This window comes from Prionailurus bengalensis, chromosome D1 (genome assembly GCF_016509475.1).
Source record: "Prionailurus bengalensis isolate Pbe53 chromosome D1, Fcat_Pben_1.1_paternal_pri, whole genome shotgun sequence".
NCBI classification, from domain to species: Eukaryota; Metazoa; Chordata; class Mammalia; order Carnivora; family Felidae; genus Prionailurus; species Prionailurus bengalensis.
In genome coordinates, this window is record NC_057346.1 from 110,903,601 (window position 1) to 110,918,534 (window position 14,934).

The window sequence follows — 14,934 nt, forward strand, 5'->3', positions numbered from 1 at the left end:
ATTTCTCCTCCTCCCGCCATACACCCAGACATACAAGTGCACACTAAATGCAGAACCTGTAGAAAGTGGGAAACACCAGAACCCAGCAAACGGTGACACGCGACGTTTGGTTACTTAGGGTTTGAAAGTCTCGAGTCCGGAGGCGAATGCGAACAATCGGAGCGCGAGAGTAAGCGCCACCTGCACCGGTGGAAAGGTGGGCTCCGAGGCCCACGGGACTACATCTCCCAGCAGCCTCTCCGCCCTCCTGCGAGGGAGGGCGGCCGAGGGCGGGGCGAGAGCGGCGCAGGGGACCTTGGGCGCGCAGCCCGGGCCAGGGCGCGTGACGTTTTTCCTGTGCGCCGCCCAGCGCCTCGGTCGCGCCGGTTCTTCAGGCTCGGAACCGTGAAGGTGACAGTGGGAGGTGACTGAGCCGTCTCCCGCGATGCTGGCGGCACGGCGGCTGCTCAGCGGGTCGCTCCCTGCGCGGGTGTCTGTGCGTTTCAGCGGCGACACGGTGAGGCCCGGCCTGGCTCGGGCCAAGGGTGTCTGGCGGGCCGGGTCTCTCTGTGCCGCGCCTCTGCGCCGGCCGTCCCTTGGGTCTGTAGTGCCTTCTAGATAGAGAACCCTCCTCATTTCCCCAGCCCGACAGGAAGGTTGCCGCTCCGGCCTGGATATAGAAGGGAACCGGCCCCAGTGGGAGGCTGACTCCCCCAGCCCTCCGGTTCCTTGGCTTGTCTCAGTTAACAGCCGGGCGACACAGCGGGAAATTTTGCAGGTGGCGAAGCATCCCTGTCTCGTTGTTTCCGTGCCCGAGCTTTGTAGAGCTTGAAGGTGCCTCTGCCCCATTTTACAGATGCAGAAAAGCTTTGGAGCGGAGGTGCGTCTCCTGACGCCCCATCTAGCGCTCTGCTCCTTGTAGTGGCTTTTAGGGGGTTGGGAGTCTGGAAGCCTGGTACCCTTAGCTCTCAGCTGAGGTGCTGACCACCTGGGTCCTGTGGAATCCCAGACCCCGCCTTTCATCACTTTTATCCCAAGTGGGTCTCCCATCAGCTGTGTATCCCAGCCCCCGGCGAAACACTTCTTTTGCATCAGTAAACACATTTTGTTCCCAGCAGAGTCAGTTGTACAAGGCCTCGGTTTGACCAAATTTTGGGCCAGCAGGACAGCCGGGCAAATGAATGGACGCTTCACGCCGGGCTCAGGGAGTTCATATGGCGCTGTGGTTCGGGTGTGGGCTTTGACCACCCGCACATCTGAGTTCAGATCCCAGCAGCTTTTGGTTGTGTGCCCTTCCATAAGGGCCGTTTGTTCTTGGCCTCCGTTTCCTCCCTTGTCAAATGGAGGAAATCATTCTTGTCTCGGGGTTATGAGGCCGAAATGGGGTTTGGGTTGGAAAGTGCTCTGCCTGATGCCTGCTAAGCAGGAAGTGCTCACTGAAGTGATGGTGGTAGCTGTGTCGCCACGAAGGGTTCTGAGGCGTAGGCCCTTACCCTGTCTTCAGCCCAGCCCCGTCTAATCACGGGGACCCGAGAATCTGTAACATCTGGCCTGGCCCTTTGTGACCGCAGAACTGGGTCGGGCCTCCTGACCCTTTGCGTCCTCAGACAGCACCCAAGAAAACCTCATTTGGCTCGCTGAAAGATGAAGACCGGATCTTCACCAACCTGTATGGCCGCCATGACTGGAGGTGAGATGCTGCCCTTAGCTCGGTGGTCCTGGAGCAGAGCCTCGCCTTCAATGTCTTCCCCACTCTGTCCAGGCTGAAGGGTGCTCAGAGCCGAGGTGACTGGTACAAGACAAAGGAGATCTTGCTGAAGGGGCCTGACTGGATCCTGGGTGAGGTCAAGACATCCGGCTTGCGGGGCCGTGGCGGTGCTGGCTTCCCCACTGGCCTCAAATGGAGCTTCATGAATAAGCCCTCAGATGGCAGGTGTGTGTAGGGAGGTAGAGATGGGGTTGCAGGAGAAACCTTGGGGGTGGCTGTGGCTTACCCGGGCCTTGGGGCTGTTTCCTTGGAAACTAAGAGTGAAGGAAACATCACCAGAGCTTCAGTAGGTGGGACTCTGGTCTCTCCGGGCTTCCTCGGGGGAGACTTGAGGGGTATCAGAATCGACACAAGATTTTGACTTAAGCAGACTCGTTGGTCAATTCTGCCTTCTAATTATGTAGCCTTGGGCAGTCTCCTGGTTCCTTTGAACCTGAGTTTTCTTTTTTGTAAGTGGACGTTACAGTGTGCAGGGATTAAAGAGAGTGTTCACAAAGCTTTTGCCCCTCACATTGGTCAGCACATAGAAAGCAAATGATAGATGTCAGCTATTTCACCTCCTTTTGGCCCCAGAGATATGGCAGAGGTTCAGGAAGGTTCTTTGTGACCAAGGGCAGGATTTGGGCTCTTAGGAAAGCACAGGGAGACGTTTGGACTGAGCAGAACAAAGACCTTTCCTGTGGTCTTAGCCACCCAAAGGCGTAATAGGCAGTGAGCTCGATGTCATTGACTGTGGGCCAGCAGAGCCGCTAGGAATGTGTTGGGAGAACAGGGAGGGATTGGCTCTCGGAGGAGACATCTTTGAGGCTTCCTTGGGCGGAGTGGGGTGGCATGTAGCTGAAGGCCCAGCCCTGGTGGCCCTGTGGCCTTACGGATCTGCTGGAACCTACAGGCCCAAGTATCTAGTCGTGAACGCAGATGAAGGGGAGCCGGGCACCTGCAAGGACCGGGAGATCATTCGCCACGATCCCCACAAGCTGGTGGAAGGCTGCCTAGTCGGGGGCCGGGCCATGGGCGCCCGTGCTGCCTACATCTACATCCGAGGGGAGTTCTACAACGAGGCCTCCAATCTGCAGGTGGGAAAGGGGAGGAGCCTCAGTAGGGGAGAGGGTGCGCTCACGTGCTTGCTTCCTGGCACGGTTCTTAGATTGTAGCCCCTGATCTGTCTGGGCTCGGCCCGGAAGAGTAGTCACCCCTGCTGCATGCATTGTTAATGGGACGTGGCCCCCAGAGCCTCCTCTGGGCTCTTTGGACACGTTCCGAAGCCTCAACTCGGGAGGCTTTCCGGGCTCTCTGATTCCTGGGGCAGGGGTGGGCTTACAGGCATTTTTCCTGCCGAAGGGCCAAGGGGTCATTTCAGCGGTTCTCAGCTCAGTGATGCCTGTAGTGACTGGTCCAGGGCCAGAGCCTCACACCCCTCTGTGAGGCTCCTGTACGGCAGCGACGAGGGAAACGGAAACAGCACCTGGGACGGCGCCTGGCACATCGTAGCTTTGCGTATAAGTGTTATTACTACGTGTTTAAAAACAAACCCCTAGGGTCTCTTCCTTTCCCGCAGAAATAGGACTTGCTCATTGTGAAGATAGGAAACTGCACACGTACACAACGCGCAGGAAAACCTCCCACAGATCCACCACCTGTAGGAAAGTGCTTATGAAAATTTTCATTATTTCCTTAGTCTTTCTTCTAAAAGTGCATATAGGTGAAGAATTTGTTAAGTGTTGTTATTACAAAAGTAGCATAAACGTTGTAAAAATCCCACCCCTCTCCCAGAGCATCCTCTGGTTATGTCCAAAGGGAGCTTTATCCCTGGGTTTTGGTGAACATGGGCTCAGTGGGCCTGTACCCCTCCCCAGCACACAGTGTTCCCAGGCTGGGGGGATGGTACCCTCACGTTTCTGTCCCACAGGTGGCCATCCGAGAGGCCTATGAGGCTGGTCTGATTGGCAAGAACGCCTGTGGCTCCGGCTACGATTTTGATGTGTTTGTTGTGCGTGGGGCCGGGGCCTACATCTGTGGGGAGGAGACGGCACTCATTGAGTCCATCGAGGGCAAACAGGGCAAGCCCCGCCTGAAGCCGCCCTTCCCTGCTGATGTGGGTGAGACCCGGCCCGGTCCTGGGCCTTGTGCTGCATCCTGTGGAATCTCATCTGGCTTCAGGTCCCCATTGGTCATTCTTAGGGGATTTCTGAGTTCCTTCCGGACTGGGGGCCAGACACAGAGTAGGGTGGGTGACAACGTAGAGGTGCCATCTGTAGTCCCTCTCCCTGTCCCAGTCCCCAGGTCCTCTCTAGCCCCCCAGGGACTAAGAGTAGAGGGGTGAAAAGGCAGTGCAGCGCCTGCTAGAGTTTGGGGTCCAGAGGGGGATGGGAATGACCAAAGGGTGAAGGGGGGCTGTGCCACAGAGCACGACCCTGGGACAGACCCCACTGCTGGGAAACCTGATCTACCCTGTCCCCACCCTCTGGCAGCCACTGGTCTCATCCCATTCCTTTACAGGAGTGTTCGGCTGCCCCACAACCGTGGCCAACGTGGAGACGGTGGCTGTGTCCCCCACCATCTGCCGTCGTGGGGGTGCGTGGTTTGCCAGCTTTGGTCGTGAGCGCAACTCGGGCACCAAACTGTTCAATATCTCTGGCCACGTCAACCACCCTTGTACTGTGGAGGAAGAGATGTCTGTACCACTGAAGGAACTGATTGAAAAGCATGCGGGTGAGCCAAGGGGCCAACCGGGGCCGGAGTGGGGCAGGATGTCCGTGAAGAGAGCCAGGGTGGGAGGCCGCGCTGGGCGGGGGCCGACAGAGGGCCTGGGCTCAGGACTACTCAGGTGTGGCGGTCCCAGCCCTGACCATCCATCCTTTTGGGGATGGACCGGGGCCCCAGGGGGTGTCACAGGTGGCTGGGACAACCTCCTTGCTGTGATCCCCGGCGGCTCATCCACACCACTGATCCCCAAGTCCGTGTGTGAGACGGTGCTGATGGACTTTGACGCGCTGGTGCAGGCGCAGACGGGCCTGGGCACGGCTGCTGTGATTGTCATGGACCGCTCGGTAAGGGCTGCCCACGCTCCCCACCCAGTCCCTGCCTCGTGTCCACCCGGTCCGTACTCCTCCCTGGATCCCGGCTCTTGGATCCCAGTTCATGTGACCTGAGATACAGTCAGGTGGGAGAGAATTCCCCTGGAGAGAATGCCTAGAGAGGGGTCTGGGCAGTGCCGGATGCCCAGGGACAGTGGAGGAGGTGGCCAGAATGCTGCTGGAATTGGGGAGGGGGTTTGCCGGAATTGGGGTGGGGGGACGGGGCGCTGCTCTGGGCGGGCTGAGGCTCTGGCCCCGGGTGACTCCTCACTGTCTCTTGTCACCCCAGACGGATATTGTGAAAGCTATCGCCCGCCTTATTGAGTTCTACAAGCACGAGAGCTGTGGCCAGTGCACCCCATGCCGCGAGGGTACGCACCCTGGGCAGGGCGGGGGCTTCCTCTGAGGCTCACCCTAGGCCTGGGTCAGGCAGAGGACGGAGGTTGGTTGGGCTCCAGACACTCAGTGTGCAGCTGCTGCTTCCCGGCCGGCTCTGGCCTCTCCTGGCCCCACCCTCTCTGTGGCCCGCACCCCTCGAGGGCCACAGGGGTGCACCCTGGCTGGTGTCATCGGGCCCTCTCTTGCTGCCACGGCTGCAGGTGTGGACTGGATGAACAAGGTGATGGCCCGCTTCGTGAAGGGGGATGCCCGGCCGGCCGAGATCGACTCCCTCTGGGAGATCAGCAAGCAGATAGAGGGCCATACCATCTGCGCCCTGGGTGATGGAGCCGCCTGGCCCGTGCAGGTACTCCCTGCCCTGCCGTGGGGCACTCAGGTGGGGGTGCTGAGAGCCTAGGGCGTTGGGATTTTCAGCTCCGCTTCACACCGTGCCCCCTCCCCTCCCCCAGGGCCTGATCCGCCACTTCCGGCCAGAGCTCGAGGAGCGGATGCAGAGGTTCGCCCGGCAGCACCAGGCCAGGCAAGCTGCCTCCTGATCCCGCTGCCCCGGGCTGACGTCTGTCTGTCCAGGTGGCTGGACAATAAAGCGAGTGCTGTCCGGTCTCCTGCTGCGTCTTTTCTGTGGTCTTTCTCGTCGCTCCGCCACTGCGGCCCGTCACTCGGGGAGGTCTATGTCCCAGAGCCCGGGGCTTCCCATACGCCACGTGGGTCTCTTGTGGGGAGGGGGGATAGGTCAGCTCAAGGTCATGTCATGAACCCACAGCTTGGCTTCCGGTGGGTCAGTCTGCCCTAGACCATCCTGAGCGCCCATCCCTCAGTGCCGATAGCAGGGGCGGGGGCGGGGCCTTCCCAGCGTGATGAGGGGGAAGCGGCGGCCTGGGGTCCAGCCCTGGGCCTGGCCCTCTGCGGGCATCTGGAGGATGGGAGCAAGAACGGGGCCCAGTCTGCCCGGTGAGGCGACGGGCAGCGAAGGGAACAGGCTCTGTCTGGCCTGGTTTGGAAGTTTATTCTTCACGGTTGGCAGAGGGGTGAACTTGGACGCGGGGGTAAGGGAGCAAACAGTTTGACGTGGGGCTGGGCACGGTGGGTGAGGCAGCTCCAGGTCCTCCCGGCTCTGTGGGTCAGTTTGGGGGAGGGTGGTGAGCGGGGCCGGGCCGGGTACCCCTTCTAGTCGCTGAGCTGGGGGGGCGCACCGTCCAGCGGGTGCCACAGCTCCAGTCGCCAGTCACTGCGGCCCAGGCACTCGCACCAGTGCCGCTGGCGTTCCCCGCTGGCGTGGCTACTCAGCTGCACCCCGCCTGGGTTGGGGAGCAGAAATCAGGAGCCACGTCGGAACCCGCTGCCCCCCTCCCACCGCCCCCCGCCCCCGCCAGCCCGCTCCCCTGCATTCTCACTCACCAATGAAGTCGTCAGCTGTGCCCAGGTCATAGTCCCATACAGACACTAGCAGTGTCTTCTGGGCCAGCTCCTCCCTTGGGCCTGCATAAAAGAATTCCTGCAGGGGAGGGGGCAGAAATGCAGGAAGGGGGGCGCCTCAGGTCCTTTACAGGTTCAGAAACAGGCTCAGGCAGGTGAGGTCAGGTGGGACCTGCGCTTTCTGACTGAGGCAGAACGCTGACCTTCCCCGCCCCGGGGCAGCCGGGACCGCCTCCACCGGACCCCGGCCTACCTCATTGAACTCGGGGTTCAGGGTCTTTTTCCGAACACTGGTCTTGTATTTACGTCTCTTCCCCACGTTTGGATGCAGGAAACTGGTTGGGAAGGATGGGGTCAGGTTAGGGATGGCCCTGGAGAGGGGCTCCGGGGAGCCCCCACGGCCCACCTACCTGTCCCCCCTTCACTCACAGGCGGACGAAGGGGTCCGAATAGCCATTGGCATCCATGGGGGCAAGGTGGGCACAGCGCAGGACACCCACCAGCAAGCCGCCCTGCCGGGAGCTGTAGCACAGTGACAGCAGGATGCGCCCGCGTTCGTCCCCTGCTGCCTCCGTCTCCTCCTGCGGGGTAGGCTGTGGTCAGCCAACTGCAGCCCAAAGCCCACCCACCCACCGGTGTTAGCCCGGATGTGACAACTCGAGCTGGCCGCAAAGCAATCGAGGACCAACAACTTCATGTCATGAGTTTCCCAAAACAGTCACTGGCCCGGTGCCCTGGAAGGGAACTTTCCGGTCAGCTGTAGCCTCCAGGGCCTGAGAAGGGGAGGGGCTTGCTCAGACCACGTGACTGGTGAGCACAGTGCGTCTTCGTCACGGGAGGGGAAGGGTGCTGGTGTCTGAAGGCCACAAACATGCGAGGAGCTTCCCGAGTGGCGTCTCACTAAGCGCCCATCACCACCCTCCCCCTGTGTCACAGAAGCAGCTCCGAGATGACATACAGATGACATACCTGATGACATACTAAAGGTCACTAAAGCTACAAAAACCACCCTCTTCACCCCCCACCACCCAGGGGACCAGATTCTGAATGTCCTTTGCCACCCTCAGCCCCTGGTGCTTGCAAAGGGCTTCGGAGGATGTTCAGGAAGAACGCGCTTCTCCCATACCTCACGGAGGATTCCGTTTACAGAAAGCCCAGCCACCTTTCTCACCGGCTCCTCAGTAAGGGAGGGTTCGGTAAGCGCCTGCCATGCGCAGCGGTGGGGCCGCGTGTGGGGTCTGGGACAGGAAGTGCCCGTCTCAGGGTGCCTGCCCCACCTGGGTAGGACTTGCCAGCCTGGCCTTGGCTAAGTGGCAGGCGCGGCAACTTGTGGCTCCACCAGGGGACAGGGCAGTAGCATGAGGCCCTTCCATCCCGGGGAGCGGAGCCGGAGGTCTTTGGTCGTTGGCGTGGGGCCCCCGGCAAGCACCTCTGCCTGCTGACAAGAGCTTATCTAGGGCTACAAGCCCCAGGAGTGGCGTCCACAATGCCCCAAGGTCTCTCCTGGACCTTGACCTGCCCTCCCAACTTGGGCTATGGGTGGATCCTATCAGTTTCAGCCTCTGCTTCAAGCCTGGCTTTATCTCTGCCCCCTGAGGGCCTTGATTGTCCCAGTGCCCAATAGCTGCTCTGGGCTGCCTTGGTGGAGAGGGGTGGGAGGCGGGGGGGAGTCGCACCCCTGCCCAGCCACTGGGGCCTGGCTCTTCCCTAGGGCTGCGGGGCCTAGGACCTCCCATCCCTGCTTGGTCCCACCGTCCTACCCACCTCCTCATACAGGGACATGCCACGGGCGGTGTCCAGACTCTTGGGCCTCTTGGTCTGAAAGAGCAGAGAGCTTGGTCACCTTGGCCAGACACCGCCCAGGGTCTCCCTCTTTGTCCCCTTTCCAGCTTCCCCACCACAAGGATGCTGATCCCCACCCCAATCTGTGTTAGCCCCACTCACCAGCTTCCGCTTCTCCAGACACACATCGAAGCTCCTGGCTCGGTTGGGCACCAGCTTCCTCAGGGGCACCCGCAGCTCCCCCAGGGGAGGCGCCCCCCGCCGTCGCCGCAGCCGCGGGTCCTCACACACACACAGCCTGCGGGCCGCCCTGGTCAAACCTGGCCGAGCAAGCCCCGCCCCCTCCACCTCGGCCCTGCCCCCTCGCAGCCCAGGCCCGGCCCTGTCCTCACCGCAGTGTCTTTCGCCCAGCATCCTGGCGGGTGAAGCCGTGATAGGTGAGCGTCTCCTCCCAGACAGGCCCCCTTGTGCCCCGAACTGTGCGAGTCCGCAGCTGGCTGGCCTAGGGGCCAGGGAGGGGGGATCAGGACCTCCTTGGGCCCCAGGGCCCCACCCTGGCTCACCTGCCTGGTGGGCCCCCAGTTGCACATCACTACAATGGGGAGCTCCATGCCTGCTGTCCAGGCTTTGGGGGCCGGGGCACTGCAGGGCCAGGTGGGTGTTCCAGGCTGGGGTGCGGCCAAAGAGCATCGGTAGGGGTCTGGGTCTCACCCTCACCTTGCTGGCTCCTGGCAGCAGATTGGCTTTGACATAGGTGTCCACAGAGCCTGAGGCTGGTGGCTTGAGACCCTAAGAAGAGACCACGAATGTGGGGCAGGTCTGTGGCCCAGGCCCTCCGCCCGCAGACCCTTGCCCTCATCCTCACCTTGGCCCGGTGAGCCGTGCAGTGCAGGGCGCTGTTGTCCGCATCAAAAAGAAGCGTGAACTCGAGGGCGCCCAGGGCAGCTAACAGGAGGTGGTGGGCAGGGTCAGCTCCTGCCTCGTCCCCCTCCCCACCCCCGAAATGGCACTATGCCTCCCGCCCTGCCCCTCCCTGGTCCGATGCCTGGGAGGCCCCAAACCCTACCCTGGCTGGGCTGGGCCAGGAGCGTTCCCCTCGTCCCCTGTCCCCACTCACTGCTGTCATCTGAATCTCCCTCTGGCTCTGGATCGGCCCGCTGCCGGGGTGCAGCGCGAATGGCAGGGATCACTGCAGGGTGTGGGTCTGGGGCGCTTCGAGTGTGCTTAGCAAAGGGATAGAAGTGTGGGAAATAGTCGGAAATGAGGTGGATGGGCCGGATGGGGCCGGGGCTCACGTCGATGGCCATGTGCTCCTGCATGTTCACCCTCTGTGGCCGCCCCCGGCTCCCTGCTGCTGCGCCTGCCATGGGGGCTTGGACGTGGGGGCGGGGACTCAGAGAAGCCCCCACGAACTGGAGACGGGGGGAACGCAGCGGGCCAAGGAGCCAGGGTGAAGAGGCATCCCTGAGGGCATGGGGGGGAATCTTGGGTGGCAGCCAGGACCTGAGGACAGAAGGACAGAATGCAGGGTCCAAGTAGGTGGGGTGGGGGAGAAGTGGGGGGCTCTGGCCCGAAGGAGGACGCCTGTGGGCTGGCAGTCGGGCCGGCTGGGCTACTCACCGCTCCGTGAGCTCGTCCACTTGGTTTGGTTCGCTGAGTATAAGCCAGACTGGGATGACCCTCGAGCAAGACTGTGAGCAAAGAGCCTCCCAGAAGCGGTGAGGGAGGGGGAAGGGGCGGGGTCAGAACCCATCTCCTGGGCTCAGGAGGCTGGCACTTCTCTGCCCTCAACCCCAGGGGTCCCTTGGGGCTCAGCCTCCCTCCTTCCTCATTCCCCCATCACACCATGAGTTATTTTTACCACCATCATGCGCCCTGCTCTCATCTGAGGAGTCTGGAGGGCCAGAGGCGACACAGGGGGTGTGAAGTGGGGGGGCAATGGGAGGGGCTTGTGAAGGAAGGGATAGGTGAGGAGGGAGGGAGGGATGCAGGGGGAGGTGTGTAGGAGTGGGTAGCAGTGTGGGGGACACTTTGGGAGGGGTGGAGTGGGGAGGGGGCCGAGGGGAAGAGGAGGAGGGAGGGGGAGGAGGAGGAGGGGAGGAGGAGGGGGGCACCCGCAGTCTGGTTCTCTGCAGCTCAAGTTCAAGCTTTTTAAGACAGGAATCACATCACTTCACACCTTTCTCCCCTCCCCCCCCCCCCCGTCCCCCTTAGGAACAAAATCCTAAGTCACCACTGAAGCACGTCCCCTTGGCACACCATGGTGGCCCCTGAGTGGCGGGGCCCCTCCCCGACTCTCCGCCTTGTTCATCTTGTTTCCTCCAGGACCCCAAACTTTGTGCATGTGCTGCTCCTTCTGCCCCCACTTCCCCCCTGTGCCCTTTGACGCGGCCTGTTCTTGCTCACCTTTGGTTTCAAGGTCACTCTGTAGGGGAACCTGGCTGCTTTTTTACCTGCTCGACCTTCCCTTCTCTCTCTTCCCAGCAGTCCTGCGGGGACTGCCCTTTCCATAGTCAGTCTGGGAGGCTCATCCTCCTCCCTGGGACTGTGCCCCCAGACCCTGCCGCCTAGGGAATTCCAAAGACAGCAGGCCATGTGACAGGCTCGGGGAGGCCCAACGAAGTACAATTCTGGGTTGGATGGCCAGAGACAGAAGCTCTGTTTTCTGTTGATGGGAGGCTAATGCTGTGCCGTCCGAGAGCCGTTGCCCTCTCCTCACTTCTCATCCCGGCAGAGTAGAGATTCTCTAAAGGTGAGGCCAGCACAGTAGAAAGCACAGTAAGAGGGAGAGCCCCTGAGCCCCTGGATCCAGCCATGCCTGAAGCTAGCCTCTTTTGGCGAAGTCAGCTGGTGAGGGGAGTTTCCTGTCACTTGTCCCGGCTAATATTACTGCCTAGTCCACCGTGACAAGGTCAGACTGCTTTATCCTCTCTCTCTCTGCTCTACATAACTGATGTATAATTAATTCCACTATTACCTGTGATTAATTAATGTACAATCACATGATTATCTCTGTGGCCTGCTCTGAGGTCTTCCCTGGACTGAGTCACCCCCAGAGGGCAGGGCAGCATCTGGCTGGTCCGAAGATATGGCCCCAGCACAGTACCCGGTGCATGGCAGGAGTTCGGCGTGTTGGAACTTTATAGTAACACAGGGCTCCTCTTTGGATTCCTGCGGGCTGGCATGGGGTCAGCTAGACACAGAGCAGAGAACAGGAACTGCAGGGGAGTGGCTGGGTCTGGGCGCTGGAGTCAGGGAGGGCTTGGTTCAAATCCTAGCTCGGGGTGACCTGGGGCAAGGTGTCTCTTCTCTCTGAGCCCCAGTCTCACCAGCCAGGGCCAGCACTGCCCCACCCCAGGGCTGTGGTAAGGGCCAAGTGTTAAGTGCCCACTGTCCAGTGGGTAACACTGTGATTGGACAGAGGCACCCCAGCCAGGAGCCAGCTGTCCCACGGGGTCTGCTCAAGGTCAGTGCACGAGATGCAGTGGCCACGGAATGGGTCAAGGCTCTTTATTCAGTCCCGGAATGGAGCTGGCCTAGCAGGGTGAAGGAAGGGTGAAGGAAGGGCCTTCAGCCCGTGGACCTCTTAGGGAGGGCCAGGCGGGGCTGGTAGGCACCGGGCGCCAGCAGCTGCAGGGTGAACTCTGTGATGATGGCCGTGAGACCCCAGACACGGTGTGGCCCGTGCAGGAAGACGGGCAGAGTGTAGTGGAAGTGGCCACGCTGGCAGAAGTGGGTATAGCCTTGGTTCTGCTCCTGCAGCAGGTGGGCCAGGGGCAGGGCAAACACCTTGTCCACCTGTGGGCGGGAGGCAGCGAGAGGGTAGACACGGGACCTGCTGCCGCAGCCTCCCCTGCGTGGAACAACCTGGCCCCCACCGTCTCTCCCCACTCACCTCCTCAGGGTTGGGCCTGAGGCTCTGGGGATCCAGGGGGCCCACACCGGCAAGCACTGGCACCACGGTGGTCTTTTGCTGGGGCAGGAAGATGGCAGGCAGTCAGGGGAGGCGCGGCCTTGGCGGGGCTCTGGGGCGGGGGAGGGGAGCCCCAGAGGAAGACTCCACCTCCCCATCCAGAGGCCTTCCGTATTGGAGGTCGGGTCCACCTGGCCCCTGCCCTTGAGCTCACTCCAGCCATGCCGACTCGCTACAGGCCCCTCAAACTCACTACAGCCATTCAGTCCTCTGGGCCTTTGCAGACTGTTCCCTCTGCTTAGAATAACCTTCCCTAACCTTTACTACCCTGAAATCTCCCACTTGTCATTCAATCCCTGCCTACCCTGTGAAGCCTTCCCCCACCCTCCTCCACCAAGCTGGGCAGAGCTGGCTTATCCTGGGGCCACCTCCGGCCCAGGACCTGAGCCTCAGTATCTCCCACGAAAGGGGGCTAAGCTACCCCTCTCTGAAAGGTTGTGCGGGGATGGAACATGACCGCCAGGCCGGTGTCTGGAGCTCCACCAGAGGCCAGGACCACTCTCCTTGCCCCTGGCGGTGGCCTCAGGGCCTGGCAGCCTTACCTGGTCATACACAGGCTGCAGGATGCCCCACACATGCTCTTCAGGCACAGTAAGGCCCAGCTCCTCACGGGTCTCCCTCAGGGCTGTGTGTACCACGTCCTGGTCAGTGGGGTCCCACTTGCCACCTGGGAAACTGAACAAGCACAGGTGGCCCGGTCCTTGGTCTGTTGGGGCCATGGCGGGTGAGGGTGACGGCTGTGCGGAGAGCCGATCACCCACCCAAGCATCTTTTGTCTCTGCCCCTAGTTTGTCGTGAGGCCTCCCGCAAGCCACATGACCTCTCCAGGTTCGGTTTACCTCCCTAAACGATAGGGGTAAGGGAGAGGCCCTGGGGCTCACACACGCCAATTTTGCTTATGGTGGCCCCAGCGGCGCTATGACCCTAGCGTGTCCCTCATTCCCGACGGGACAGGGGCGGGGCCGGGGCGGGAAGCCAGGCAGTTCACCCCACCCGCGAGCTTCGTCGGCTCCAGGACCCGAATCTCCCCAGAGTCGCCGGCAGGGGGCGGGGTCCTGCCTTTTTAGAAACACGGGCACAGCTCCGAGAAATGTCCCCGTCCTGAGCTGGTGCGGGACGCGCTTCGAGGGGTCCGGCGTGGCGTCCGGGCTGGCACCCACGGCGCCAGACTCGGGGCGCGGCTCTCCCCAGACCCATTCCATAGAGACGGAAACCCAGACTCGGACAGGCGAAGCGCCTCGCTCAGGTCCCTGCGGTCTCCGGGACTCGGCGGCCTCCTCCCAGAAGAGCGAGGAGCTCCCGGCCGTGTACCTGACGTCGCCCTTGTGCCTCCCGGCCAGGCGGCTGGACCGCAGCGTGTAGAGCAGCGCTGGGATCCCGCGCACCGAGCACAGCGGCACGAGCACGGCGGCCGCCGCGGGCCGCGCGCGGAGTCGGGCAGTGGCCCCTGCCAGCAGCCGCCGGCAGCGCTGCTCGTCCTCCGCTGACAGGCAGTGGGGCGGCATGTCGGGCCAGGCGCACCCGGGACGCCGAGGGCGCCACGCCGGGCGAAGGAAGGGGCGGGGCAGGCAGCACTCGCGCTCGGGGTCTCCGGGGAAGCTGGGCGGGGCCGCGGGAGGAGTCGCCCCGCCCCGCCCCGCCCCGCCCCGCCCCGCGGGGCTCCGAAGCGGCGTCGGCTGTGCCCTTGGGGGCGAGACCCGCTCAAGAGGCGGGGCCTCGGCGGGAGGGGGCGGGGCTCTGGGCCAGAGGGCCGTGGGCGGGGCCCGAGGGAGAGGCCTCGACGCGAGTTGGTGGGGCGGGTCCGGAAGGGGCGGGTCCCCCTGTCTCGGGCTTCCGGCAGAAGGGGCGGGCCTGGGCCGAGGGCGGAGCTGGCTTTGGTGGCTTCGAGGGAGGGTGTCAGAGAGCCTGGAGTCAGTAGCTCGCGGTACTCGAGTCTCGGCGGCTTCCGGACCCAGCTCTGTGACAGCTGGGTTCGAGATTCCGGGCGTCAGGCTTCGAGGCTTCGCCGGACCCCGCGTCCCTCCACGCCCGCGTGTGCCCGTCCCTTTCCTACGCACCTCACGCGCAGTGCTCCAGGATGTTCGGAGTCGGCATTTAGGGGGTCCACGGAGCGCGCCTCCCGGAGGCCGGGGACATCAGGGGCTGCGGGAGGAGTGCCTAGCCCGGCCCCGCTCTGGGCCCCTCTCCTGGTTCTTCTGGGTGGCGCGCGCCGTGCCCTCCCGCTCCAAGGGACCCACTCCAGCCCCAGGCCTTTGCCCTGCTTTTCCCACCGCTGGGAGCTTGCCTTCCCTCCTCCCCTTCGCTCTCGCTCTCAATTTCTACTCCTTTAGGTGTAGGTTTAAATGTCACTCTTCTGTGGAAGCTGTCCTGCGTCGAGTCTTGATTGGATTCTCAAACCCCTCCCCCGACCCCCCCACTTGGCCTGGCCCGTGTGGTCACTGCCCATCACGGTTCTGCCTCCCTCCAGACCCTGGCTTCTCGCGGACCAGACCACCCCAGTTGTGCACAGCACCTATAGTGGAATGGCCGGTGTCGCCAAT

General features: G+C 62.4%; 3 protein-coding genes across 4 annotated transcripts; 1 reads left to right on the forward strand and 2 right to left on the reverse strand.

Annotated features, from left to right (window-relative positions):
• Nucleotides 1–287: 287 nt before the first annotated feature.
• On the forward strand, nucleotides 288–5,826 carry NDUFV1 (NADH:ubiquinone oxidoreductase core subunit V1). The gene is made up of 10 exons (XM_043581815.1): nucleotides 288–496; nucleotides 1,587–1,669; nucleotides 1,742–1,912; nucleotides 2,640–2,823; nucleotides 3,657–3,846; nucleotides 4,247–4,459; nucleotides 4,631–4,797; nucleotides 5,114–5,195; nucleotides 5,424–5,569; nucleotides 5,673–5,826. The coding sequence occupies exons 1-10, from the start codon at nucleotides 425–427 to the stop codon at nucleotides 5,757–5,759; spliced, it is 1,395 nt and encodes a 464-aa protein (XP_043437750.1). The 5' UTR covers nucleotides 288–424; the 3' UTR covers nucleotides 5,760–5,826.
• A 382-nt stretch (nucleotides 5,827–6,208) lies between these two features.
• Nucleotides 6,209–11,804, reverse strand: LOC122484068 (double C2-like domain-containing protein gamma). Its single transcript, XM_043581814.1, has 13 exons — nucleotides 11,399–11,804; nucleotides 10,828–11,167; nucleotides 10,042–10,112; nucleotides 9,539–9,924; nucleotides 9,287–9,366; nucleotides 9,139–9,210; nucleotides 8,814–8,923; nucleotides 8,584–8,719; nucleotides 8,404–8,457; nucleotides 7,069–7,220; nucleotides 6,893–6,974; nucleotides 6,622–6,718; nucleotides 6,209–6,521 (listed from the first exon to the last, which is right to left on the reverse strand). Exons 2-13 carry the CDS (start codon nucleotides 11,014–11,016, stop codon nucleotides 6,391–6,393), a joined length of 1,560 nt encoding a protein of 519 aa, XP_043437749.1. The 5' UTR covers nucleotides 11,017–11,167; nucleotides 11,399–11,804; the 3' UTR covers nucleotides 6,209–6,390.
• A 112-nt stretch (nucleotides 11,805–11,916) lies between these two features.
• NUDT8 (nudix hydrolase 8) lies at nucleotides 11,917–14,110 on the reverse strand. Of its 2 annotated transcripts, none has more exons than XM_043581816.1 (4): nucleotides 13,454–14,110; nucleotides 12,937–13,069; nucleotides 12,317–12,394; nucleotides 11,917–12,219 (listed from the first exon to the last, which is right to left on the reverse strand). In XM_043581816.1, the coding sequence occupies exons 1-4, from the start codon at nucleotides 13,897–13,899 to the stop codon at nucleotides 11,992–11,994; spliced, it is 885 nt and encodes a 294-aa protein (XP_043437751.1). In that variant the 5' UTR covers nucleotides 13,900–14,110; the 3' UTR covers nucleotides 11,917–11,991. The 2 variants fall into 2 exon arrangements, with proteins under 2 accessions (XP_043437751.1, XP_043437752.1); XM_043581817.1 differs by having other exon boundaries at nucleotides 13,706–14,106.
• Between the last annotated feature and the right edge of the window lie 824 nt (nucleotides 14,111–14,934).

Excerpts from the sequence above, each read along its gene's own strand:
- LOC122484068 (XM_043581814.1), bottom strand. The coding sequence starts at position 11,016 with ATGGCCTGCTGTCTTTGGAATTCCCTAGGCGGCAGGGTCTGGGGGCAC. Across the intron at positions 8,720-8,813 it reads GCTGGGCGAAAGACACTGCG|GCTGTGTGTGTGTGAGGACC; the intron begins GTGAGGACAGGG and ends GGCGGCCCGCAG. Across the intron at positions 6,522-6,621 it reads CACAGCTGACGACTTCATTG|GCGGGGTGCAGCTGAGTAGC; the intron begins GTGAGTGAGAAT and ends TCCCCAACCCAG.
- NUDT8 (XM_043581816.1), bottom strand. The coding sequence starts at position 13,899 with ATGCCGCCCCACTGCCTGTCAGCGGAGGACGAGCAGCGCTGCCGGCGG. Across the intron at positions 12,395-12,936 it reads TGCAGCCTGTGTATGACCAG|CAAAAGACCACCGTGGTGCC; the intron begins GTAAGGCTGCCA and ends TTCCTGCCCCAG. Across the intron at positions 12,220-12,316 it reads TCAGGCCCAACCCTGAGGAG|GTGGACAAGGTGTTTGCCCT; the intron begins GTGAGTGGGGAG and ends TCCCGCCCACAG.
- NDUFV1 (XM_043581815.1), top strand. The coding sequence starts at position 425 with ATGCTGGCGGCACGGCGGCTGCTCAGCGGGTCGCTCCCTGCGCGGGTG. Across the intron at positions 1,913-2,639 it reads AATAAGCCCTCAGATGGCAG|GCCCAAGTATCTAGTCGTGA; the intron begins GTGTGTGTAGGG and ends TGGAACCTACAG. Across the intron at positions 5,196-5,423 it reads GTGCACCCCATGCCGCGAGG|GTGTGGACTGGATGAACAAG; the intron begins GTACGCACCCTG and ends CCACGGCTGCAG.